This window comes from Megalobrama amblycephala, linkage group LG22 (genome assembly GCF_018812025.1).
Source record: "Megalobrama amblycephala isolate DHTTF-2021 linkage group LG22, ASM1881202v1, whole genome shotgun sequence".
In the NCBI taxonomy this organism is placed as follows: domain Eukaryota; kingdom Metazoa; phylum Chordata; class Actinopteri; order Cypriniformes; family Xenocyprididae; genus Megalobrama; species Megalobrama amblycephala.
In genome coordinates, this window is record NC_063065.1 from 7,923,237 (window position 1) to 7,948,584 (window position 25,348).

Genomic DNA, 25,348 nt, shown 5'->3' on the forward strand with positions numbered 1-25,348 from the left:
ATGTCAGTGTCTTTGTTTTGTCAAAAGATGGACACCAGTAATGTTTATAAAAGCTACTTAAATGTCCTAATTTAACTAAGGCCTAATCCTGGTATAATCTAAGCCCTGAAGTTATGTGAAAATATTTCTTTATTATTATCCTGACTGGAAAGTGAGATTATTTCAGGAGTAATATTTAATGCTGCTAAAAAAAAAAAATAGTTTCTGTAAATAATTTGAAATGACAAGATGCGAAATGTTCTTATTTGGTGACAAATTAGTTCGTAAGCGTTTGAAGAAAATGAAAGCCTTTATAAACTACATTTCCCATGATTCATTAGGGCAGGAACTCTCTCTGACAGCCAATCAGCAGTCAGTATTCCAGCACATGGCTGTCTAGGTCAACTGGACTTGAGTTCGTTCTCCTGAGCAAAACATTAGTGTTTTATATGGACATTATGACGAAGGCTGACATTAGACAGTTGTCTTCTGCAACATTATTCCGCATTTAGCATTTCTCAACACCCTAATCGGCAGAATATACTAGGTAAGTTTTGCTGAAATAGTCTGTTGTTACTGTATGTTGTTCCGGATCAGCTGTGTTGTTTTTGCACTATTCAGGAATCATTCATCGATATATACGAAATATAAGAGCTCATTACTTTTTCAGAGTCTGTTACTACTTTAAATTAATAAATGATTCAGTCAATTAGTTATTAAAGGTATCTGCATATGTATGTGAAATTTCTCTATTCTGTTGTTTTCTTGTTTTATTCTGAATATTAGTCATTTTATTGACTTCGTTCCACAACTAAGAGCAATATTTCCAGTCTATTTTATTGAATTAATTTAATTATAATTGCATGATTAAGAGTTGTACTTTTTATAGATTCTAATTTATTCTATTTTATATTTTATGTTCATTTATACAGCGCCTTTCCAAAGCTCAAATACGCTTTACATTTGTAGTATAATAATACTAATTCATAGAAAATGAACAGTTGTTGGTAAAAACAAAAGATGATCACATTATATTGACAAAAACATAACTATATAATCATTTATTTGTTGTATTTATTAGTTGCAGAGTATTATACATTTTCATAATATCTATAAAGCATACTCTTAAAGCATAAAGTATCTATAAAGCATACTCAATAAAGCAGTTGTTCATGATCACTGTGTGAAATGTGATATTTTTAATCAGATCTGTATTATATCTTCCAGCATCTCAGTCACCATCAGCTGTCAATCATGTCCATGTTCAGCACCGGTATCCTGGTCCTTACATCTCCGTTACATGTTCTTCCTCTCCGCATTGCACCTGTACTCACGTCTGCCGCCCAGGTGGTTGAGCGCACGCTTTATGTCCATCTCCACCCCGGCCTGAACCTGGGCACAGGTGGACAGGTGCGGCCCGTCTACATCCCACCCGTGGTGGATCTTTGCACTCTCATCTCCCGCCTTTACAGCAACGCAGCTGACATTTGCTCGCACCTTGACGTCAGGGTGCTGCTCACTAATGTCCGTGGCCAACCGGCTGCGTTGAGTGGAAACAACGGCCCGTTTCCCACCCCACAGACGCTGTCCCACTCGCCAGAGGTAGTGCTGACAGACTTCCCCATCCAGGATTCAGGCCAGTCCTCGCTGGTCACCCAGTGCTTGCAGAAGTACGCAGGTCACTGCTACGTCTGCACCCCGAGTCTCTCATCTGTGCTTCTGTACACGCGACTAAAAGAGGTTAGCGGCGAGGAAGATGATGATAGAGGAGGAAGAGGTGCAGAATTAAAACCCTTAGAGACGTTCAGTGATGTCGTTGTTGGTGGGACTTTTGACCGTCTACATGGCGCCCACAAGACCCTGCTGAATATTTCCTGTCTGCTAGCCAATAGACGTTTTGTCATTGGTGTGTGTGACCAGGAACTACTAAAAAGTAAGTGGAGACCCTTTAGAAAGATTTAAAGAAGTTTGTAGGATGAATAACTAGTAGAGTATTGTCTGTTGTTTTCTGTACATGTGATTTATAGATGAATCAAATATAATTGATGAATTTTGCAACATCAACATATTCGAATGGAAGAACAACTATCTGTCTTCTGTAGAGCTGCTTATTCACTCTTAAAAAAAGTTATTTATTGGCATCAAAGGGGTCCTATAATGCTCCTGAAAGTCTCTGGTGTCTCACAGAATGTGTCTGAAGTTTCAGCTCAAAATACCCCACAGATAATTTATTATAGCTTGTCAAATTTGCCCCTATTTGGGTGTGAGCAAAAACACGCCGTTTTTGTGTGTCCCTTTAAATGCAAATGAGCTGCTGCTCCCGGCCCCCTTTCCAGAAGAGGGCGGAGCTTTAACAGCTCAACAACAACAAAGCTGGAGAATCTCACGCAGACAAAATGAGGATTGTCAGTAACGGTGTTCAGCCTTACATTGTTCAAACCGGAGTCGACACTGATGGAGAGACTCAGGAAGAAGTTACAACTTTTAGAATGAAACTGGACGTTTCTGAATGGTTAGTGGATAAATTTATGTAGTTACTGTGGAGTTTATTCAACTCATCCACTAGCATGTGCCATCATGTTAATCTTTTGTGCAAATCCAGCATTGAATTGACCCTCGTTTGTGAAGCAGTCTGGTGTAAAATGACAGCATGGCAACAACACTCTACTACAACAACACTTCCTCTTCTCTAAAGCAGCTCAACATGGCCTCACCCCCTTTGTTGTGTGTTCACGGGGGCGGGGTTTATGTAAATTTTAGGGTTAGTGATGTCAAGAAGCTCGTTGTAGTCCTTAAACAGCGAATTCTTTAAAAGAAATATCTCCATTTGCATTGAACTTTAAGCGTTGTAACTTTGCAGATGTTGTTTATGCTCAAACAGCAACATTACACACTAACTAAAGTTAAAAAAGTGAAATCATAATCAAGGACCCCTTTAATGGTTCCATGAAGAACCTTTAACATTCATGGAATTTGGAATCTTTCCATTCCACAAAAGGTTCTTTTATAGTGGAAAGGTTCTTTAGATCATTAAAATGTTCTTCACACTAAGAAAAAATGGTTCTTTTTTTTTAGAACTGTTCACTGAATGGTTCTTTGGGAAACCAAAAATGGTTCTTTAAGGCATTGCTGTGAAAATCCCTTTGTTGGAAGCTTTATTTTTAAGAGTAGCTGAATTGAACTAATTTCATAATTGATGAACTTTACACAGTAATTGAACTGAACTGAATCAACACTAAACTGACTTGAGCTGAATAATGATATACTGTCTTTTTAGAGCTGCTTTATATATATATATATATATATGTATATATTTGACTTGAAGAGAGTTCAAGACGTTTTGCCACCATTGTTATCAACTGATAAACCATTTGGAAATGTGGCGAAACAGTTTGAACCACAAAAAATGTCTAATTTCATACATTTATTCTTTTTTTACTGTAATGTGTAGATAAGGTCTTGAAGGAGTTGATCGAGCCATACGATCAGCGAGTGCAGAAGCTCCAGGACTTTCTGAACGATGTAAAACCGTCACTCAAGTACGAAATCGTTCCTCTCTCTGACCCCTTCGGCCCCTCTATAAGTGACCCTGAGCTGCAGTGCATTGTGGTCAGCGAGGAGACGAGGAAAGGTGGTGAAGCTGTCAACAGGAAGCGTGTGGAAAATGTGAGAACGTTGGTTGTTTTCTGGTGCATATAAAAATCTTTTGTTGTTATAACAGAAAATTACAATCATGACGTACAGTAGCTCAAAATGTATTTGGACACTTATGTGATTATGTTAGTTAGATAATAAAACAAATATACACTATGGTTCAAAAGTTTGGGGTTAGTTAGATTTTTTTTTTTTTTTTGAAGGAAAATGATACTTTATTCAGTGAGGATGCATTAAATTAATCAAAATTGACAGTAAAGGCATTTAAAAAATCTTACCGATCCCAAACTTTTGTACAATAGTGTATTATATAATATCAAGAATTTTAGTTTCGACATTATAATGCTTATAAATGAAAGTCTTTTGCTCTGGAAGTTTAATGTGCATTTATTGTCACCTCTCAAATGTTTAATCTTCAGTAAGTCATAAACTAGACATTTGTGATCTTTGAACGTCATTATCCATGTGAGATCAGTGTGGCTGTGTTAATATGTTGACCACAGTGCATTTGGACTTTGCTGTTGTCTACTTTTGGCTAGTTTTTGGTCATTTATTTGTTTATAGTGTGAGATTAAGTGATGGTTTCTGTGCAGGGATTGGCTGAACTGGTTCTGTACGAGATCCAGCTGTTGAAAGACGCCCATCATGCTGACATCGAAGAGGAGAAGATCAGTTCTTCCAGCCTGAGAACACGATTGCTGGGAACGCTGCTCAAACCTCCATCTGTATGAACATCCCATATTCACTAGTACTAAAAATTCCACAATCACATAATGTACTTCATCTGTTCATCCATCTATCATTCATTAGGCCATAACTGGGTAACACTTTATTTTAAGGTAATGTAGTTACACAACACTACATGTACTTACTATAGTAATAACAGTAAATTATGCATAATTACCAGTAACTAACCCTAACCGCAACTGTATAGTAAGTGCATGTAATTAATTAATATTACTCAGTACTTATTTGATGTAACTACGTCATCTTAAAATAAAGTGTAACCCATAACTATCCTATTTATTAATTCTTTGAAACTGGCATATTTTAACTATAGCATATATCATTGGAAAAGGTCTTATGCATGAGGACTTGGTGAATAGTGTGTTCTTCATCAGGATGAATGGTTACATATGAGACCTATCAGGCAGTTTTGTGTCCCTGAGATACTTTTTCAGTGCAGGATTGTGGACAAAAAGCTTGTTAAGCAAAAAGAGTGACAGTCCTTATTGTCTCCTCTTTAACACTGGGTCTCCAGACATTAACATGTGCATGTTGATCATGTGATGACTGATTTAGCTCAGCTGCTACTGCTTTTTCTTTTGCCCTCCCTTTTGAGATTATATATTTACTCATATACTTTAAAGTTCAGAAGTTTGGGGTTGGAAAGATTTTAAAATGTTTTCAAAGAAGTATCTTATGCTCATAAAGATTCAAGTTATTGTTTATTACTTTGATTTCATCCACATAAAGAAAGCTCTATTAGTTTAATTTCCTGTTCTTCTGTTTCCAGCCGCAGCCAGATCTCCCTCTGGATCCATATGTGATTGGTCTGACGGGCGGCAGTGGGTCGGGCAAGAGCTCTATAGCACACAGACTGGAGGGTCTCGGCGCCGTGCGGATCGACTGCGATCAGCTCGGTCATGAGGCTTACCTGCCGGGAACATCCGCCTACCAGAAGGTCATCCAGGAGTTCGGCCCAGGTATGGAGAGGAGACGTTGAAATTACCTAAAAGAAAGTAGTTCACGTTAGAAAAAAGGCAACGTGAACTCAACTGATTAATCTGAATGAGTTGCAGTAGTTTCCAGCAGGCTTTGCGTCAGACCGTATATGAAGAATAACACTGTAAAAAATTATATAATGTCTAAGTCATAGTAACATATGTTTTTCCATTACTTTAACTCATTGAAATGATTAAACCAGTTTCAACATCATTTTCTAAGCTATACAAGATTTAACTTGGTAAAAAAAAAAATGTAAAAATGAGTTAAAATTACTTGTACAGCCAATTTGATTATACTTAGCAACTGAACTTAAGTTTTAAAGTTGAATTAGGGGGAATTTTGGTACACTGAAATGTTTAAGTTAACATGATGTTTATTCATTCAAATTGTATTATTTGGTAGGTACTTCAATTAAATTGCAATTAACATGTTTGTGTCGTACAACATCAAAATTTTAAGTTCTACTCATTTAATCTTTGGGTTCAACTGGACTTATGACAACAGTGGGGTTTACTGTGTAATGAATCTCAGTTTGTACTGACCTTTTGCAGATTTTCCTCTCAGAAAACGTGAAAAATGTCAGTTAATCAGTATTTTTGTTTGTTTCTCTTTGCCATCAGATATTCTTAATGGGGATAAGACCATTAACAGACGGGTACTGGGTGGAAAAGTATTTGGCAACCAGGTACTTTAACGCTGCTGATAAATGTAATTGAATTCAGAACACATAGTTTTCATCCTGTATATAATGTGTTTGTGTGCATGTTTCTGTATGTGTTTTCCAGGAGCGTCTGAAAGCTCTGACAGATATCATGTGGCCTGAGATTGCTCTGCTGGTGAAGAAAAGAATAGAACAAGCAAAAGAACAGGGTGAAGCATTTTAACTCTGATCCGCTTCATTCTTGGGCTGTTGCTGAGAATAGTTCTGATTTAAATTGGACACTTTTCTGGGTGAGTGTGATTAATTCTCTCTTCCTGGTTTCAGGTAAGGGTGTTTGCGTGGTGGATGCAGCCGTGTTGCTCGAGGCGGGATGGACGTATTTGGTGCATGAGGTTTGGGTGGCCACCATCCCAGAGGAAGAGGTACCAAAACTTTAAAATAACCACACAAGTTTTTTTTTTTTAACACTGCAAGTTTAAAATGTTTGAGAGCACTTTCTGACATTCAAAATCAGATTTAAACCTGGAAATAAACACATTTTAAAAAAATTTAATAACAAAGAAACATGAAAAGAACCTGATATATATGAAATATTTTAGATTGTGTGATGTTTTTGAAACAAGTCTCTTTCTTCTCACTGAGGCTGCATTTATTTGATCAAAAATAATTTGAAATATTTTTACAATTTAAAATAACTGTTTTCTATTGTAATATATTTTAAAATGTAATTTATTCCTGTGATCAAAGCTGGATTTTCAGCATCATTACTCCAGTCTTCAGTGTCACATGATCCTTCAGAATTCATTCTAATATGCTGATTCATGGGTCAGGAAACATTTATTATCATCAATGTTGAAAATAGTTGTGCTGCTTAATATTTTTCTTTATATAAATGGCGATACATTTTTTTTTCAGGATTCTTTAATGGACAAACTTCAAAAGAACGGCATTTATTTGAAATGTAAATCTTGCGTAACTTATAAAAATGTCTGTCACTTTTGATCAATTTAATGCATCCTTGCATTGACCATGTGACTCTTTGTACAGATTATACTGGTGATATATATACACACACAGAATATGTAAAAGATATAGTCCTCCAAGACCAAATACATTGTCATATCCATTAACATGCTAAAAATATTCAGAGTTCTCATGATTGAAATATTCTAGATTATAGATGTTAATTCTCTGTCTCAGGCAGTGAAGCGTATAGTCCAGCGTGACGGTGTGAAGGAGGAAGACGCCTTGAGGAGACTGAAGAGTCAGTGGCCGAATGCAAAGCTGATAGAACATGCTAACGTAGTGCTGTGCACACTGTGGGAACCTGACGTTACTCAGAGACAGGTACACCAAACACAGTGGATGTGCTTTATTAACCTCAAAACATGCAGCTAATCATTAACGCATGCGTGTCTCCCTAGGTATTGAAAGCCTGGAATCTATTACAGCATCGGATTCAAAAGAGGCGAGAAACCAGATCTTCACTCTGAGCGCTCGACAGACTTCTATAAAACTACATCAACACTTTCAGAATTAGTGACGGTTTTTCCTAGTTGATCATTTCAGAGGCATAAACCTGTTTTTTAATCATTTCTTTTGTTGCATCAAAAGCCTATATCCTTCATAAACAAATCAGCCAGTATCAGTTATAGCTCTAATGCTGCAAAATAATTGACAACATACCAAGAGCATTTTTAATAGACCTGCAATATACAGTTTACCATTTATTCTTTTGCCTATTGTCAGAACTATGGTCAGTTTAGATTTGGTTGTCAGCTTGTTATTTTTAGAGAAAAAGGCTTTGACATGATTGTGGTGTAGATTATACATTCTGAAAGTGATAAGATGGTTATTCATCTATATTGTGCCTCCTGAAGACCAAAGTTAAAACTGAATGCCAGAATAACCCATGATAGACTTGTCAGTGATTCAAGGCAAAAATAAGACATGATTTTTGATGTAATGCTGAACAATTCTTGATACGAATGTGGTTTTAAATTAGCCATTAAAAATAAAACAATCACCTTAATTTCTTAAAACTTTAGTAATTTTATTCTTCATATATACATGCATGTACAACAAATGTAACTTTTTAAAATGTCTTTCTCTGTATTAAATACCATGTCCACGTTCTGTAGATAACACTCAAACTAGTAAATGATGGATAAAACTATTTTCACACCAAAGAAAAAAAAAAAAAATGACAATGAACTTGAAGCAAATATTAAGGGTGTGAGAGAAAAACCAACAACTGTGACTTTAAAAACCAACAATAGAACAAATCAAATCAGAAATGGTGAATTACAACGGCATCTAGTGACCTCAAACTTGAGATAAAATGGTTTTAAAGTGCTTTTGTTCCAACATAATTTTTGCACATGGTTCCTAACATTCTCACTTCAGAAATGCACTTGCACGACTCGTGTTCTAGAGTTCCACGGTGAGTCTGGCAGAACACAGCGCCTGCCCCAGGCTGTTGGATGCACAGCATTTGTAGATCCCAGAATCCCCTGGTTGTACATGAGCAAGGGTGAGCGTGCAAATGCCATCCTCTTTATAATTCATCTGAACTCGCCCGGACTCCTCCAGCGGCGCCTCATCAAACAGCCAAATCACTTTAGGGTCAGGATATCCTGCAAACACAATTTCAGTGAATTATGATCCAATTAAAAACCTTGCTGAACTTTTTAAAAAAAAAAAAAAAAAAAAAAAAAAAAAAGCATCAAGGCTTTTATGGCTGGTACAAGTCTAATATGGTGCTCATAATAGCCTCTTTTATTCTGAGGCAACGGAGCAAAAAATATGCTATTTAGTGCAGTTATTTAAATTGCCAAAAAGCATGGCATTCTGATTGTTTGTAATGCTTCTAATGTGAATCAGTAACATTGTGTACAATAGGTTACTTGCATAAAATGCATATAAATATCAGTTGTCCCTCTTTATCTCTCAATAATAAACAAAACAATGCAATACAATGATTGAGAGATGACCAAATAAATGTTCCTCAAAAGCCTTATCATATTTGATACTCCCATATTAACATGATTTTTCTTTAAAAAAAAAAAAAAAAAAAAAAAAAAAAAACACAAACAAAGTTGCTTTAGTCCAGTAAGTATTCATCCTGAAATCTAACGAACATTAAGAGTTATAATTCTTACAATTACGTTATAAATATTAGTAAACATTTCGCAGGAAAAAAAAAAAAAAAAAGCTTGTTTTCGCCATAAAACTCAAAAAAGGTAACTTTCCCCTCACAATTCTGACTTTTTTTCTCAGAATTGTGATATAAACTCGCAATTGGATGTTATAAAGTCAGAATTGTAAGATTCTTGCAATTCTAAGAAAGTCAATTGTGAGATATAAAGTCAGAATTGTGTGATAAACTCGCAATTGCAAGATAAAGTCAGAAATGCAACTTTATATCTCGCAATTCTGACTTTATAACTCGCAAATGCCAGTTTAAATCTCGCAATTCTGAGGGAAAAAAAAAAAAAAAAAAAAAGTTAAGAATTGTGAGAAAAATGTCGCAATTACCTTTATTTTTTTTTATTTTTTATTTAGTGGCGGAAACAAGCTTCCATACACGTTTTTATAATTATACTTGAAAGGCCTTTTACTTGGTAAAAAATTATAAACCTCCACGGCTCGTAGTAGTTTGCTGAAAAACCTGTTGTACAAAGTTGAGCTTCTAAATTTGTGCATCAAATACGATACAGTAGGCTTTATAGGGTTAACTACATAGGAGATGTTCATATGTTTGATGCATTAATTTGTGTAATTTTTTTAGTTTGGCTGGGGGGGGGGGTGGGGGGGGGCGATCGAAATGCTTTGGCTTCACTTTTCAGGACGTGTGCGGCACACTTGGCTTCTGACAAACATTGTGAACAGTACCATGTATTGTACAGGCCAGGTGGACTGTGGCTCCACAGCTCTCAGTGAGGTCATGCAGCGCTTGGTGAAAACGTGGTTCAATCCACAACCGTTTTTCCAGTGATGCTACAGCTTGTTCGGCCTCTTTTCCCAGAGTTTGCTCTGAAATACAGTGACAGGGACATCACGAGATGTTATTCATCCTCGGGTAGTTGCAGATCAAGTAATTTTTGTGCCACTAGCTAAACAAAAAAAAACAACAAACAAACAAAAGTAATAGCTTCCTGGACACTCCATTACTTAAACAGATATTCCCATGTGTCTCACCATCTACAGAAATAGGAGAATGTGGGCTATCAGATTTGCTCCAGCGAGCCATCCTCTTCAGCGCAAGCAGGGCTTTACCAGTTTTCTACAAGAAAAGGCCAATATGCACAGTTTACCAAAGAGGTAGAAAGTAGTACAGATGACCACCTGAAGGAAGTGATAGCCATCAGGGAGCTTTATACTAAAACAACTGCAAGCAAATAACTTGCTAATTTTCATACCTTCCACTTCTGTCGGGCCAGGAATCTTCTCATCTTGTCTTTGTTAAGGGATTTAGTTGATCTTGAGTTTGAGTCACCAAATAAAGCTATCCAGGGATGAGCTAAAGCCTTCTCACATGACAGTCTTGTTCTAGGAGTGTAAATTGAATTAAGACACTGCATGAATGTGTGAATTTCATAACTTGCAGAACACTTCCATTTTGAATGTTGACTAAAAATGGGCAGTTAACAGATTTTAGTAAAACATGCATGATGCGACTATCATTCACCTCTTATCCTTCATCAATAGGCCGCTGATGAAATCTTTCGCCTCTTCCGTGATATCATCAAAACTCTCAGGGTCAAACTCAAATTGTGCTGCAGTGACCAGAGCGAAGGTTTCTGCATCACTCATTCCCTGGAATGGAGACTCGCCACTCAGCCTGGAAAAGAGTGAAAAAAAAGAAACATTACAGAAGCCAAAAACCTACATATTAGTCAATAGACCCGTTCAGGTGGCAGCCAATAACAGCTCTATTTTGAGCCCTTACAGAATGTAGCAGATGACGCCGATGCTCCACATGTCAGTGGCCAGATCTACAGGTTCATAATTGACGACCTCTGGGGCCACAAACTCTGGAGTCCCATGAAACACCATCAGAACTTTCCCAGGCTCTGCAAAGGAAATAAAAATATACATTCACACATAACTTTATATAAAGTGTTCGGCAAAAAAAGGCCATCTATATGAAAAGCGTTTATTTTATACTTCCCACATGACAGTGTTAAAGCCACAATATATAAGAATTTTACATTAAAGTATCCAAAGGCCACTAGAACAATGTTATATATTTTGTTCACTTCTATACCTGCATTATTTCAAATGATTCCAACGTTTAAATCCAGAGAAACGCACAATTTTACCAGTGTAACGTCCCATTTCATTGCGTCGCCTGTCAATGGCGTCATATCCGCGTTATGTTCAGTCTTACTTCCGTAGAAACCATGGCAACACAGTGAAGAGCTGTAGCATCTAGCAATCCACTCTGTTTTGTTATGGACCACAATTACTCATTATCGTTTGCAGCAGGTTTTGTCGCCAAAGAGAACACCAAAAAACGTCAACGTACGGGTGAATCAAATGACCCAAGGAGGATTTGGGACAAGAAGAGAAATAAAACGAGGATAAATATCGGTGTGGCATTTTCAAGATGGAGAGAGCTCCTTGTAAAACTTAACTTAGACAGAGACGCAGACCTTGCATGTGTTTTATTAGACAGGTGAGCAACAGTTTGGATACCTTTACCGACTGAAAACGACTCTATATACTTAAAGATAAACAGCTTATTGTTTGAAAGTATCGTTTTTGTAACTATAGCCTACATACAGTTTTATTGCACTGCTTAGGTGATTAACACTGGTTAAAGTTGCTTTATATTTTGTTGTTAAAGATCATCCGTTATCAATTGAGCAATTGTTCAAATCCATTTGTTTACAGCGGTAAGTTTGTAATGTTTTTTTATTTTTATTTGAGTGGGTCGAGTCGGTTTTCGGGCGAAATACGAATTTGCCGCCATTCGTCTTTGCGCCATTACGTCACGACTGTATACATAAAGGAGTCGCGTGTTTGGATGCCGATTTGTAACCACTTCTTACAGCAGCTGGAATAAATTAAACTTGTCATTTTAATGGCGGCTTGTAATCAAGAAAGTGCAAAATCATCATTGACAACTGGTGAATCACCAACAGTAAAAAAGAAAAGAGTTCGGACTGTGGAGTGGCTACAGCAAAAAAGAGCATGTAATCGGGCCCATGCGAAAACACGAATAAATATTGGCAGGGCTTTTGAAAGGTGGCGTGAACTCCGTTTTTTGAACGGGTTTAAAACGGATGCAGAGACGGCTTTTTTTCTGCTGGACAGGTAAGACTTCTCTTTGTGTAATTGCGGAACAGTAGCACACTTGTTCACTTAATCCATACAGTTATGGAGTACTCTTTTGTTGTGCTTTTGTCGTTTTGCCATGTTGATTATGGTAAATTTAAGTTAGCTCACAGCTAGCACAAAATGAAGATCCGTGCCGATGCACAGCCCACTTAAAGATGATAATGCCCCCCCCAAAAAAAAGCAATTGCAGGTTTTAAACAGATTTCGACTTACGGACTGCAGCTCTATGGCAGTAAAATTAAAGCCTTTTTGCAAATGTTGTTCACATGCATTTTAGTATGATTGTTCTGAGCACGTAAACAGCGCTGCTGCTGGGGAACCATAACCCTAACAAAAGTATCGTTTTCGTATATACATACGGTTTTATTCCACTGCTTAGGTACAATTTGTAAGATATTCGCAGTAAAATATCCAAAAACCACTAGGCTAGTGTTAAATATTTTGTTCAGCTGATTACTAACAATATCTCTGTTTTCAACTACTTGTAAATCATGAGAAAATTCCCCATTCTAAACAGTGACACGGGGCAGTGCAGTCGCCTGTCAATGACGTCAGTTACCCTTTGTTATCGCCTTTACTTACGTAGAAACCACATGACAACAGTGTCGTGGACAAATGCGGAAGTAGTGTCTAGCGTCCAGCAAACCACTAGCTTGTTTCAAGCAGTTCCTTATTTACTTCTTGCACGTTTTATGGTGGATTGCGTTACTTATTTATGGAACATAATTACTGTTTACCATCTGCCGCTGGTTCTGTCGACAAGGACAGCTCCCGTAAACATAAGCGTACGGGCCAACCAAACGACCCAAGAAGAGTTTGGGACAAGAGGAGAGAAAGAACGAGGATCAATATCGGTGTTGCATTTTCTAGATGGAGAGAGCTTCGCGACAAACTTCACCTAGAAAGAGATGCCGATCTCGCTTGTGTTTTACTCGACAGGTGAGTTGTTTTGATTCGTATCTTTACAGAAAACGTATGCCATTATAACGATCAACAAGATTAGTATTATGGTATTATAGTATTATAAAACTTCCTCATCCGTTAAATCCATGATTTATCTTTCCGTCTGATTGATGGCCGTCAGCGGTTGGGTAGAAGACAACAAATCCCATCATTCCACGCACCTTCTTAGCCTCAAACCACGCGATTGTTATTGTTTTGGTAGTGCGCCCTCTAGTGGCAGGTCCTACAACCTGTACCTTTAAAGATGATAATGCCAAAATATATTTTTTATATATATTATTATTTTTTCATTATTATATAATAATAATAAAATATATATTTATTATTAATATATATATTTTAATAATAATAATAATAATAATAATAATAATAATAATAATAAAGCAATTACAGGTTTTAAACAGATTTCGACTTACGGACTGCAGCTCTATGGCAGTAAAATTAAAGCCTTTTTGCATATGTTGTTCACATGCATTTTAGTATGATTGTTCTGAGCACGTAAACAGCGCTGCTGCTGGGGAACCATAACCCTAACAAAAGTATCGTTTTCTTAAATACGTACGGTTTTATTGCACTGCTTAGGTGATTAAAACTGGTTAAAACTGCTGCCTATAACTTTATATTTTGTTGTTAAAAATGATCCAATATCAATTGAGCAATTGTTCAAATCCATTTGCTTACAGCGGTAAGCTTGTAATGTTTTTTTAATACGAGTGGGTCGGGTCGGTTTCCGGGCGAAATACGAGTTTGCCGCCATTCGTCTTTGCGCCATTACGTCACGACTGTATACATAAAGGAGTCGCGTGTTTGTAACCACTTCTTACAGTAGCTGGAATAATTAAACTTGCCATTTTAATGGCTGCTTGTAATCAGGAAAGTGCAAAACGGCAATCATCAACTGGTGAATCACCAGCAGTAAAAAAGAAAAGAGTTCGGACTGCGGAGTCGCTACAGCAAAAAAGGGCATGCGATCGGGCCCATGCGAAAACACGAATAAATATTGGCAGGGCTTTTGAAAGGTGGCGTGAACTCCGGTTTTTAAACGGGTTTAAAACGGATGCAGAGACGGCTTTTTTTCTGCTGGACAGGTAAGACTTCTCTTTGTGTAATTGGGGAACAGTAGCACACTTGTTCACTTAATCCATACAGTTATGGAGGGATTTTGTCGTTTTTTAATCGTTTTACTATGTTGAATATGGTAAATTTAAGTTATTTTGTGCTAGCTGTGAGCTGAGGATCCGTGCCGATGCACAGCCCACTTAAATATAATTTCCCGATGCAAAAAAAAAAAAAAAAAAAAATGCAATAGCAGATTTTAAACAGATTTCGACTTACGGACTGCAGCTCTATGGCAGTAAAATTAAAGCCTTTTTGCAAATGTTGTTCACATGCATTTTAGTATGATTGTTCTGAGCACGTAAACAGCGCTGCTGCTGGGGAACCATAACACTAACAAAGTCTTGCTTGTACTCGTGTCATCTTCGATTGTTTATTTATTTGCATGATTATTTTGCTTGTCAGCTATGATAGATACACATCCATTTCCAAAACGTCGAAGCTTGGAAGGTCTGAACCTCCTCCACCGTCCGTTTCAAACATCGGCTCTCAAAGGTGAGTAAACAACTCCACTTTTGGTTCCATTTTGAGATCACATGACCAAATGCGTCTTGCTCATTGGCTGACGCAGCAGCTAGCGGTCAGAAACCCTTTTCTTAAAGGAGACGTCAAACACTACTGAAAACGCCAACGACAGTTTATGTGGTTGTATTAACCCATTTCTATGGTAACGCCCCTGGATATACATTTTTAAAAATAAAAAATACGGTTTAATGATGTTACTGGGTTTGTAGCTTTGGAAAACGCTGATTTTTACAACGCGGTCGTCATCTGAAGTACAGAGTTGACAATCTCCACCTCATCGAACTCTCTTTGCTAAAGAATCTTTAGCATTAAATGCTGTTCGGAGCATTAAATTATGGACCACGGTTATGCATTAGCCGCAGGGACATTACAAACTCTACCGAGAAAGCGAAAGAGGTCAAACGAGAGAAAGAGAGAAAAAGACAGACTGAGGCAGAAAAACAGAGTAAACATCGGCGTGGCCTATTCCAGGTGGAAAGCGCTGAAGGTGGAGAAAGGCATGAAGAGTGACGCGGAGGTTGCATGTTATCTGCTGGACAGGTAAAGAATTACAGTATGTGCACGTTTGTTTGAAGTAACGAGTTTCGCGTCATCGTAAGTGTGTACAGGAGGATATAGAGTAATGCTGCGTCCATGCTGATAGCTGTCAGTATGAATATATCAATCATTTGCAATGGACCTGTTCCAAATGGCACACTTAAAGTGCACTTGCGGACAATATAACAGAATAAAGAAACGACGCACTTTGGTTGTCGCCTCTGTAGATAGGCAACGCCAGGGTCGGACAAAAAAAAAAAAAATACATCAAAGTGTATTTTAAAATAGATAAAATACCAAACCAAATACAAATTTAATTGGTGCCCCAGAACTGTTCAGTTTCCCACATTCTTCAAAATATCTAACTATGAGTTCAACAGAACAAAAGTTTGGAACAACCTGACAGTGGGTAAATGACAATGTTCATTTTTGGTTTAACCATCCTTTTAAATAGCTAATGTTTCAGTCATTGGTGTTGATCAAAAACACAAATTACATAGTTTAGGGGAAGATGTAGCTTTATTGTCTATATAAATAAAGTATATTTTTATTTGCTTTTTTTAAAATAATTATAATGTTTGCCACCTTTAGCCCAGTACAGAATAGCCAAATGGAAGCGTTTACATTTTCATATTCTGATTTTCGTTTACTAAGGGTGTGTGGTGAACACAAATCCAGCAGCGCCGCGCTGAAAAAGAGAGGACGACCGCGGAAAACAGCTGCACTGCAAACTGAGGTATGGAAGAAAGTAATTGTTTAACATTGCACAAGTACAGGTCAACCTATGCCAAGGTTTACTTTATGATTATTTGCTCAAACTGGTAGATGTAAAAGGCATTTGGTTTACACTGCATTGATACAACATACTAATCTCAAACATTGACTGTCTTAGGATTTATCTCAGCCCAGTCCGGACCCCCACTCAGATCAATGTAATGCCAGTGAAGACCTGCACTCAGACCACTCTCAGCCTAGTCCAGAATGCCAGTCAGACTCTGAATCTCAGCCTAGTCCGGATCCCACACCCACAAACGTTGAGGTCCTTGGCGTCTGCTATGACCTTCCTTCCCTAAGGCCATATAAACCAGTAAGTCCTCATTACACCAACACTGCTTTAGTTAGTTTGTGCCATTATTGCAGTGCTTGCCAGATCCAAAAAGGCTAACATTCAAATCTTAAAATGGAACATATACTGTACATGTGTGTGGCTGCTCATCAGTTGAAATCTATATTAAAATGTAGAGTTGTGGAAACCATATGCAACTACTTCACTATAATTTTGCCCTTCTTACTATTTTCTATCTTTTAGGATAAACAAGCACAGCCTGAAAGACGAGAGGATGGGTCTGATCTAGATGTCGTGATTGGTTCCATTGCACCATCATACAACTTTGTTCCTCATAGTTCGTCTTCAAGCACGACTACAGAGGAAGACAATGCAATGCACTGGGAGGAAATAAAGGTTGGTGAAACTACTACAAATGGTCTTTACTGTGAAAAATTGACTTTCAGGATTACAGTTTTCCATATTTTAGTCAAGTCATCAATACCCACTAACACTATAGACCAGAGGTGTCCAAACTGAGAGTTTAACTCCAACTTGCCTCAACACACCTGCCTGGAAGTTTCTAGTAGGTCTAGTAAGACCTTGATTAGCAGATTCATGCGTGTTTAATTGGGGTAATCTTTGCAGGACATGATTGGACACACCTGTGCTAGACATTCTCAACCAAAATCATGTTTATGCTGGCTGCTTTACCTTCTCGATCCACTTAATACCCATTTTATTAAATGTTTTGTAAAGTAATTAAAGCCCAATCTTGTCTACAATGCTTAAACAAGCCTTCAGATCAAAAAGTTAAGGTCACAAGAAACAAATTTAGTCCAAAGTGTGCACTGGTTGTATATGTTTTAAAGCATCAGGGCAACTTCTAAAATCTAGCCAGTTAGCTCACCCATTGTTTTCTGTCTTGTAGGATGAACTGGCACAGACTGCACAGCGACTGGAAGAGCGTTTAGATGCCATGAGGTCCTTTACAGATGTAAAATTAGAACCCATTTCAATGACAATAGGAAAAGAAGATCAGAAGAAATGGGTGGTCAACAAATCCAGCTTGACAGGACTGTTTAGGACATGCCATCAGTGTGGAGAGCCGGTTCTGGAATTTAAAACTTTAACATCAGGGAGCCTCATCCGCATTCAGTGGGAATGCTCAAAGGGACATCTCATGTGGCTCTTCCCAAACTACAACCCAACGTAACAGACACTGAAACCAGATGTGGATAAATGGACTGCAAAGTATGTATCTAGGTTTAATAAATTGTGAAGAAATAAAAGTTTTTACTTTGGAATAATCGTTTAATTTTTTTTCATTGGTGGAACAGGGTATTGTGAAAGAGTGCTTACTATAATTTGAGTTTTCCCTCAAGATCCTACTTTGCCCTAGATGAAACACAGCTGTAAATGCACTTACTAAAAACTCACCCAGTTTGCAGGCCAATCCAAAGTCGATGATCTTGATGAGCGTCCCAGTGCCGTTCACACAGACGATGTTCTCTGGCTTCAGGTCGAGGTGAATGATGTGTTTGCGATGCATATACTGGACTCCTTCCAGGATCTGACGCATGTAGTTTACACTGTTGGGCTCGTTGTGCTCGAAATTCTCATCTACAATCCGTTCAAACAGCTCACCGCCTGCAATACTTCAAGACAAAAACTTTCCTTAACTTTCAAAAGAAATTTTCAAATGTTTTTGGTGGGTAAAAAGAACATTGTTTGAACGATAACACCACCAAGAACGATAAATATAAAGATAATGATAAAGATATAGTTCTAAAATTCATTCTAAATATAAAAATAGTGTCCACATCTATAACGATGTAGAGAAGCGATATCATTGGGATCACTTTCAGAACGATTTTTTTTTCCAGCTGTTGAATGATAAAACTCTGACAGCCAATCCGAATCCGTTCTAATTTAAGGGCTTGCACATTTAAATTGGCAGACGACATTGCTGAGAAGAGAAGTTAATTGCTGAGGTCAAGAAAAAGCCACCACTGTTTGATAAAAGGACTTTAAAGAAAATGGATATGGAAAACAACCCTCAGAATAAATGGAGTATTAATGATGATATCAGTAAACTAGGCTAGCAAACCGTGTAACAAATTACATCAGATATCCTTGCTTCCTTTTGAAGTTGCAGTGAAAAAGACTAGGTGTTATTTTTATTTTACTTCAGCTTAATTTACTGTTAGATTAGGTCGATTACACTAACTATTCACTCGAAACATAGCATTGAGGACATCTGCTGGTTAAAGTTGTGTGAATGCAACTAGAACAGCAAAAACATGTTGGACACACTTTAAAAACTTACAACAGACAGACCATTATCGTTCGTTGGTGTGGACTCAAATGTAGTTATCGTCATAGTTATCTTCATAGTTATTCTTGGTGTCAAGGCATTTAAGCAAAAAAAAAAAAAAAAAAAAAAAAAAAAATTACTGTTGTGCATCTTGAGACAAAACAATGGCTCTGACATTTAAGATATAAGAGAAAAATCAAAACAGCTAAAACATGCATTTCATTCTAGTCTGGGACTAGGTTAAGACTTGAGGGTTTGATGACCAACTTGTAAGCTTGTAAGACTAATCTAAGCAGCTTATGCAACCGGCTGCTGAACTGACTCTTCCTTCAAAAAGACTTTAAATTAAGATGTATGTGAATGGATAAAAAAAAAAAAAAAAAAAAAAAAAAAGCAGTAATTCCATGGTCTAGTAATTCCATCTAAAAATACCAAAAATTATTCAGACACTTTGACCTGACCATGTTTTGCTTAAGTGTTATCATTAAATTAAGTGTTACATAATTAAGATTAGATTTAAAATTAAGACCGTTTAACTGAGATCTTGTCAATTTGTCTATTTTATTACCATCTTTTTAAACTATAGTGAATAAACCATATTAAATGAATGAAATCTGAATAAATTGATTTGACTGTATGCGTGTACGTTTATATGTGTGAAATTTAAAATAATTTAACTCACTACTCAAGAACCATGACTGTCTCAGACGGTGTGTCGTAGGCTGCGAGACACTGCACCAGCTTCGGATGGTGTAGTTCGTTCATCAGCTTGATTTCTTGCCTCGCTGCCTTTTTGTCTCTGGAGACACGGGCCCGGTAGAATTTACCCGCACACACCCGACCAGTCTGCATATGGGTCATCCTGAACACTTCCCCAAACTTCCCCCTGTGTGGAGGTACATCAAGATATGACCAACACAAATCCCAGTTTTACATTTGATTTTACAAAGAGGCTGATACTCACACTCCCAGTTTTTCATGGACCTGATAATGATCCCTGGCTTTGTGTGTGGTGTCAGTCACAATCTCCCCATATGAGGTCACTTCCTGTTGTGGCTCAACTGTAACATTAAGCTTGCTTGAGGAACACTTCTTAAAGGAATGCTGCGTTTACTATTCAGTTATAGTGTAAGAGTAAGAGTAAGAGATATATGTAAGAGTAGCATCTACCTGCTGTGTTCATCTTAATGCGATCCGACTCCTTACTGGGGTCACTGACTCCCACTGTGTTGTAGGCACGTACTCTGAAGCTATACTCTCCCTGCGGGTCGAGACCAGAGCGGACCCGATACGAGGTGTTTTGACACCGGTCAGTCAGTACAGTCCAGTTCCCGGGCTCGGGTCGGTCCAGCCTCTGATGCTCCACCACGTATCCTGTGACGGCAGATCCTCCGTCGAAGCACGGCCCAGACCAGGACAGAACCAGAGATGTGCAGGTCAACTGGGACACGAACGGACACGAGGCTGGAGGGTCGGGACTATCTGGGGAGAAACAAATTGGATATAAAGTAAATATAAAGTTAAAGTGATTGAGAACTAGTGTTATTGTTAAATTAAACTATTAAAACTAGTTTGAACTGAAATAAATAAAATGAACTTAAATCAGAAATTAAATAACTGAAATTTAAATTAGAGCTAAATGTAACTCACTCTCTCTCTCTCTCTAATATTATATATATATATATATATATATATATATATATATAGAAATGTCAAATTAAAGCTAAATAGAAATATTGCAAACAAAATGGCAAACAATAGAAACTCAAATGTCAAAAGCACATAAGAAAATAAAAAATAAGCTAATTCAATAAAGCTAAATGGAAATACTTTAAATACTGACAAAATTACCAACTTACCCTAAAAAAAACTAAAAATTAACAGTTATTTTAAAAATATATAAACTACAGCTAAACTGAAAGAAAAAAAAAAAAAAAAAAAAAAAAAAAAAAAAACAAGCACATAAAATAAACCTAAATAAAACTGAATATAAAAATAAAAGCCAATTCAAAATATATAAATTAAAACTAAATAGAATTTTTAAATAACATTTTTAGTTTTTATTTAAGTATTTATATTATAAAATTTCACACCATTAAGAACACAGAGGCATCTGATTGGTTGTCAGGTCATCACAGATGTAGGTGTGTGTAGACGGATTTGATGCACCAAAGAATACAACAGGTTAAAGATGAAAAAAAGCGATCTACATTAGTTAAGAGAATGAGAGGTCTTACCAATGACACTGAGGGTTACGGTCCAGTGAGCTGTTCCTCTTCGGTCACGAACAAAGAGGGAATAACTTCCTGCGTCTACAGGAAGAACCTTAGAGAGGACCAGGGTGCTGCTACTGCTGCTGCTCTTCACACTCGCTCGTGCTCCTTCTAACACAACCTAAGAGTAACGGAAAACACACAAACTGACTTATGTAGATATTTTAGGGATTTGATCTTGCAAATATAGTGGCCACAATCACTTTGCATTAAATATCAAACACATGGAATAAACTGCAAACAAAGCATTTTTCTAATACACTTCTAATTAGTGAGTTCTTAAGTTCACACAGGTGTAGACAATCATGTTGCACTAAGCTTCATTAACTGGTCAGACCTTTTCCCTGTCATGAATCCAGCAGGAAGCCACAGGCCCAGAGCTGATGAAATGGCAGTGCAGTCGAGCGCTTCCTCCGACACGAGCCACAACCTGCTGCTGGGGATCCAAAAACTCAACTACAACAGGAGGAGAGACTGAATTACTACAACAAACACAAAGACTGAAGTAGTTCAGGTTCTTAAACCATAACAGAGATGCTCCACCTTTACAACTACATCACTTTCCTTGCAAGAATGCATTGCTAGCATTGATTGTGGCCTAGTTGCTCAATTCCTGTTGTAGTATTTAGCTCAGTTTGAGGATCAGAATTAGAATTAGCATTTCAGTAACACTTTACAAGATTAACATACATATTAATGCATCCATCCAGCTTGTTCTAAAATAGATTCAGTTGCTCTTTGAATCGTCAATTTAAAGTCGCTTCAGATTCCAAAATGCTTTTGAAAAACAACATCACTATAGTGCAGTCATCATTAAACAGGTGTTAAACGTAAAACAAAAGAAACACCTTCAACCTTAACTGGTTAGTAGCATATTAACAAGTGAAAGTAAAGCTGAAAACGTCTTTATCAGAAATCACACACTCACCTGAACTACTGCTGGCTGTTTTATTCAGTGTGACATCTGCAGGGAAACACACAGACCAAATTCATTCACTTGAATAAGACATGTGACTTGCTATGGTCAAGGCGATGGGGTAATTAAATGTGGCATATAATTGGCTAGAAAACACAGAAGGCCTCTGTGATTGGCTACAGGCATAACGAGACCCAATAGTCTTCTGAATGCAATTTAAAGAAATCTGTTTCCAAACCCACATTCTGTCCTGCACTGATGTTTAGGGTATGTTTACACAACAACTATGTACTAAAAATGGGAGCGTTTTTGCCTTTGAGTTTTTCGCATACAGACGACAACATTGTCAAAACAATCCAAGTTTATATGGATCCATGAAAACTATTAAAAAAGCTGTATTCTACTATCAGGCCAGTAGTTGGCGATGTCACTTTGTAAAGAAGAACTAAACACATTATGCGCATATGCATGATGTCACATTTTCATAAATTCACATTTTTGTAGTTTACAAAACTACAAAAACTTTGTGCATTTTCATGCCCCCAAATGCCAAAACGCATAAAAAGTTTTCAGTTTTTAGTTGAAAACAGTGTCATGTAAACGCCCCTTAAATGTGATGTAAACATGGTTTTGCTCGTAAAAATTCAGAAGTATTCATCAGATTCAGAAATATATAGGACATTCTGATTGATAAATCACTTTTGTTTACAAAAATTTTTTGCTCTTCTTGATTCAGGGCACGTTCACATGACAGGGTTGCCAGGTTTGCCTAATTGCTATTCAAAACTAGCCCAATCGCATTTCAGGGGGGTCCAATGGTAAAAATGGTGTTCTAGTGGGTAAAATTTGCATTTTTTGGCAGGGTTCCCCAGGTAAAATTCGCATTCCAGCGGCTAAATACCATGTTATTTGGGGTCACTTCAACCCCCGGACATGAAAATCAACCCAAGGCAAAAGTGTTAAAGTAGCCTAATTCCATGGGAAAACCGTGGACTTGGCAACACTGCACGACACCGTTTTCAACTAAAAACTGAAAAGTTTTTATATGTTTTGGCCGTTCTTTTACACAACAACAGCGTTTTGGGGGCCTGAAAACGCAAATTTTTGAAAACGGGATTCAAAGTGCACGTTTTTGAAAACAATACCGTTATCATCTCTGTGTAAACTGCTAAAATGCAAATTTGTGAAAATGATGATCGCCAACTACTGGCCTGGCATGATAATACAGAGCTTTTAGTCGTTTTCGCAGATCCATGTGAACGGGGATCGTTTTGACAACATTGTCATCTGTACATGAAAAACACAAAGGAAAAACTTTCGCTTTTAGTACATTGTCGTGTAAACGTACCATAAATGTCAATGCAGACTAGAATCAAGCAATAAGCCCCAAGAAGCCGTGGTTTACAGTGAATTTATAACAGCTAAGGGGCGATGTTAGACACAAAAAAAAATTAAATCATTAAAAGCTTTCCTTCCACTGGAAAAAAATAGTCCCTGACCATGCACAGCAACAGAAGTTACATTATTACGCCACAAGATTGTCTTTATGAGTGAGTCACTCAGTCGCAAAAACTTTTATATTGAAACTAACGGGAAAACCCGTTAAATGTTAAAAGGACAAGATTGCAATGGACATTCAAACATTATTTATTATGAACATAGGACTGACTTGAAGGAAAATGCTAAATCTGAATACAGGTAATAAACTCGGTCACTCGATATCTCTCTCACTTCAATGAACAAAATCAATTGAGAACAAACACTTTAACGTTGCTAAGAGTGGTTGCTAAGACAGACCCAGCAACACAATCATACATACTTATGTTTCGGGAATTTTACAACGGCTTTGAACGCGGCTCAACCAATCAGAATCAAGGGCCGGAACTATCCGTTTTATAATGTGGGTTTGGAAACAGATTACTTTAATGAATCTGTGAATATTTCAAATCTTAAAATGTTCTATGTAATATTCTGTAATATTCTTGTATATAGGTCTTGTAGTTTGTAAGGTACATACCTGTATTGGTCTCCACTCTGTCCAGGGTATTTTTAGGAGACTTTTTCTCTGTATCAGAAGTTTCTGTTCGAAAGTGTCAGAATAATGTTATTTTAACTGCACAAATATCAAAACCAGTTCATCTCTTTCTGTGTGTAGCCTATACAATACTGTTCAAAAGTTTGGTGTCAGCAAGATTTTTTTTTAAAGAAATTAATACTTTTATTCATCAAGGGTGCATTAAATTGATCAAAAGTGATAGTAAAAATGTTTATAATTTAACGAAAGATTTCTATTTCAAATATGTTTTTTTTTTTTAAACTTTCTATTTCTCAAAGAATCCTGATTTTTTTTATTTTTTTTTTATCATGGTTTCCACAAAAAAATGTTTTCAATTTAAGAAATGTTTCCTGAGCAGCAAATCAGCATATTAGAATGATTTCTGAAGGATCATGTGACACTGAAGACTGGAGTAATGATGCTGAAAATTAAACTTTTCATCACAGGAATAAATTACATTTTAAAATATATAACAATAGAAAACAGCTATTTTAAATTGTAATAATATTTTGCATTATTACTGATTTTATTGTATTTTTAATTAAATAAATGCAGTCCTGGTGAGCAGGAAAGACTTCGTTCAGAAACTACTTACAGCCACCAAACTTCTTGAACATCTTGACAAGAAAACATGTCTTAAATGTCTCCTAAAAATGTTTTATAAAAGTTTAAAGTAATGTGTAGAACTATCTCTGAGCTGATTTACCTGATTTCAGACAGCTCTCCTCTATGTGTGTCAGTATGGCTCCATTCTCTCTTCTCTTCGGCACATCCAGCGGAGGCTTTAGCTCAAACCTGAATGTTGAAATGTAGGTCTTCTTTTGACCCTTTTCAATAAAGGTCATTATTATAGTGTGATCTCTCTGACAAGTTCAAAACTCTTCGTCTCTTCCTCAGATGTGCATGTCTCCTTTCATTTCTCTCACTGCTTAATTTGGCAGCATTCTTGTTCTACTTCAAGTCAGAGCAGATGTTATCAGGTTGATCATGTAAATGGTTTGAGAGAGCAGGAGACGGGGAAAGGTGAGAGCTATAGTGATTTAGATGAAGGGGCGGGGCGGGGCTTCCACACGTGGCTTGTAACTGAAAGCTACTCAATCACTGTCAAAATACACAACAACAAAGAAATATTAAAAACAATGTGCACAAATGTGACAGTCTCGCAGATAGAAAACTTTGTAGTCATTAAAACTAAGCAAAACACTGAAATATGAATATGCCACCCATGATGTT

The 25,348-nt window shown here is 37.1% G+C and overlaps 3 protein-coding genes across 7 annotated transcripts; 2 read left to right on the top strand and 1 right to left on the bottom strand.

Moving 5' to 3' along the window:
* The first annotated feature begins 342 nt into the window (after positions 1 to 342).
* coasy (CoA synthase) lies at positions 343 to 8,064 on the top strand. The gene is made up of 10 exons (XM_048175257.1): positions 343 to 526; positions 1,207 to 1,912; positions 3,431 to 3,645; positions 4,227 to 4,358; positions 5,150 to 5,339; positions 5,982 to 6,046; positions 6,147 to 6,231; positions 6,347 to 6,444; positions 7,223 to 7,369; positions 7,447 to 8,064. The coding sequence occupies exons 2-10, from the start codon at positions 1,234 to 1,236 to the stop codon at positions 7,513 to 7,515; spliced, it is 1,680 nt and encodes a 559-aa protein (XP_048031214.1). The 5' UTR covers positions 343 to 526; positions 1,207 to 1,233; the 3' UTR covers positions 7,516 to 8,064.
* Positions 8,055 to 25,092, bottom strand: LOC125258353 (myosin light chain kinase, smooth muscle-like). Of its 2 annotated transcripts, XM_048175252.1 has the most exons (15): positions 24,822 to 25,092; positions 24,077 to 24,139; positions 22,072 to 22,107; positions 21,481 to 21,599; positions 21,108 to 21,264; positions 20,041 to 20,352; positions 19,835 to 19,931; positions 19,553 to 19,756; positions 17,994 to 18,211; positions 10,974 to 11,097; positions 10,713 to 10,865; positions 10,444 to 10,573; positions 10,223 to 10,307; positions 9,917 to 10,057; positions 8,055 to 8,658 (listed from the first exon to the last, which is right to left on the bottom strand). In XM_048175252.1, the coding sequence occupies exons 1-15, from the start codon at positions 24,958 to 24,960 to the stop codon at positions 8,453 to 8,455; spliced, it is 2,184 nt and encodes a 727-aa protein (XP_048031209.1). In that variant the 5' UTR covers positions 24,961 to 25,092; the 3' UTR covers positions 8,055 to 8,452. The 2 variants fall into 2 exon arrangements, with proteins under 2 accessions (XP_048031209.1, XP_048031210.1); XM_048175253.1 differs by lacking the exons at positions 22,072 to 22,107; positions 24,077 to 24,139; positions 24,822 to 25,092 and adding an exon at positions 21,834 to 21,975.
* On the top strand, positions 11,455 to 17,860 carry si:ch211-40k21.5 (uncharacterized protein LOC100332117 homolog). 4 transcript variants are annotated; one of them, XM_048175268.1, is made up of 6 exons: positions 11,455 to 11,702; positions 14,852 to 14,941; positions 16,163 to 16,244; positions 16,401 to 16,595; positions 16,818 to 16,970; positions 17,485 to 17,860. In XM_048175268.1, exons 1-6 carry the CDS (start codon positions 11,479 to 11,481, stop codon positions 17,767 to 17,769), a joined length of 1,029 nt encoding a protein of 342 aa, XP_048031225.1. In that variant the 5' UTR covers positions 11,455 to 11,478; the 3' UTR covers positions 17,770 to 17,860. The 4 variants fall into 4 exon arrangements, with proteins under 4 accessions (XP_048031225.1, XP_048031223.1, XP_048031224.1 ...); XM_048175266.1 differs by having other exon boundaries at positions 11,618 to 12,343; XM_048175267.1 differs by lacking the exon at positions 11,455 to 11,702 and adding an exon at positions 14,109 to 14,418.
* Positions 25,093 to 25,348: the final 256 nt, after the last annotated feature.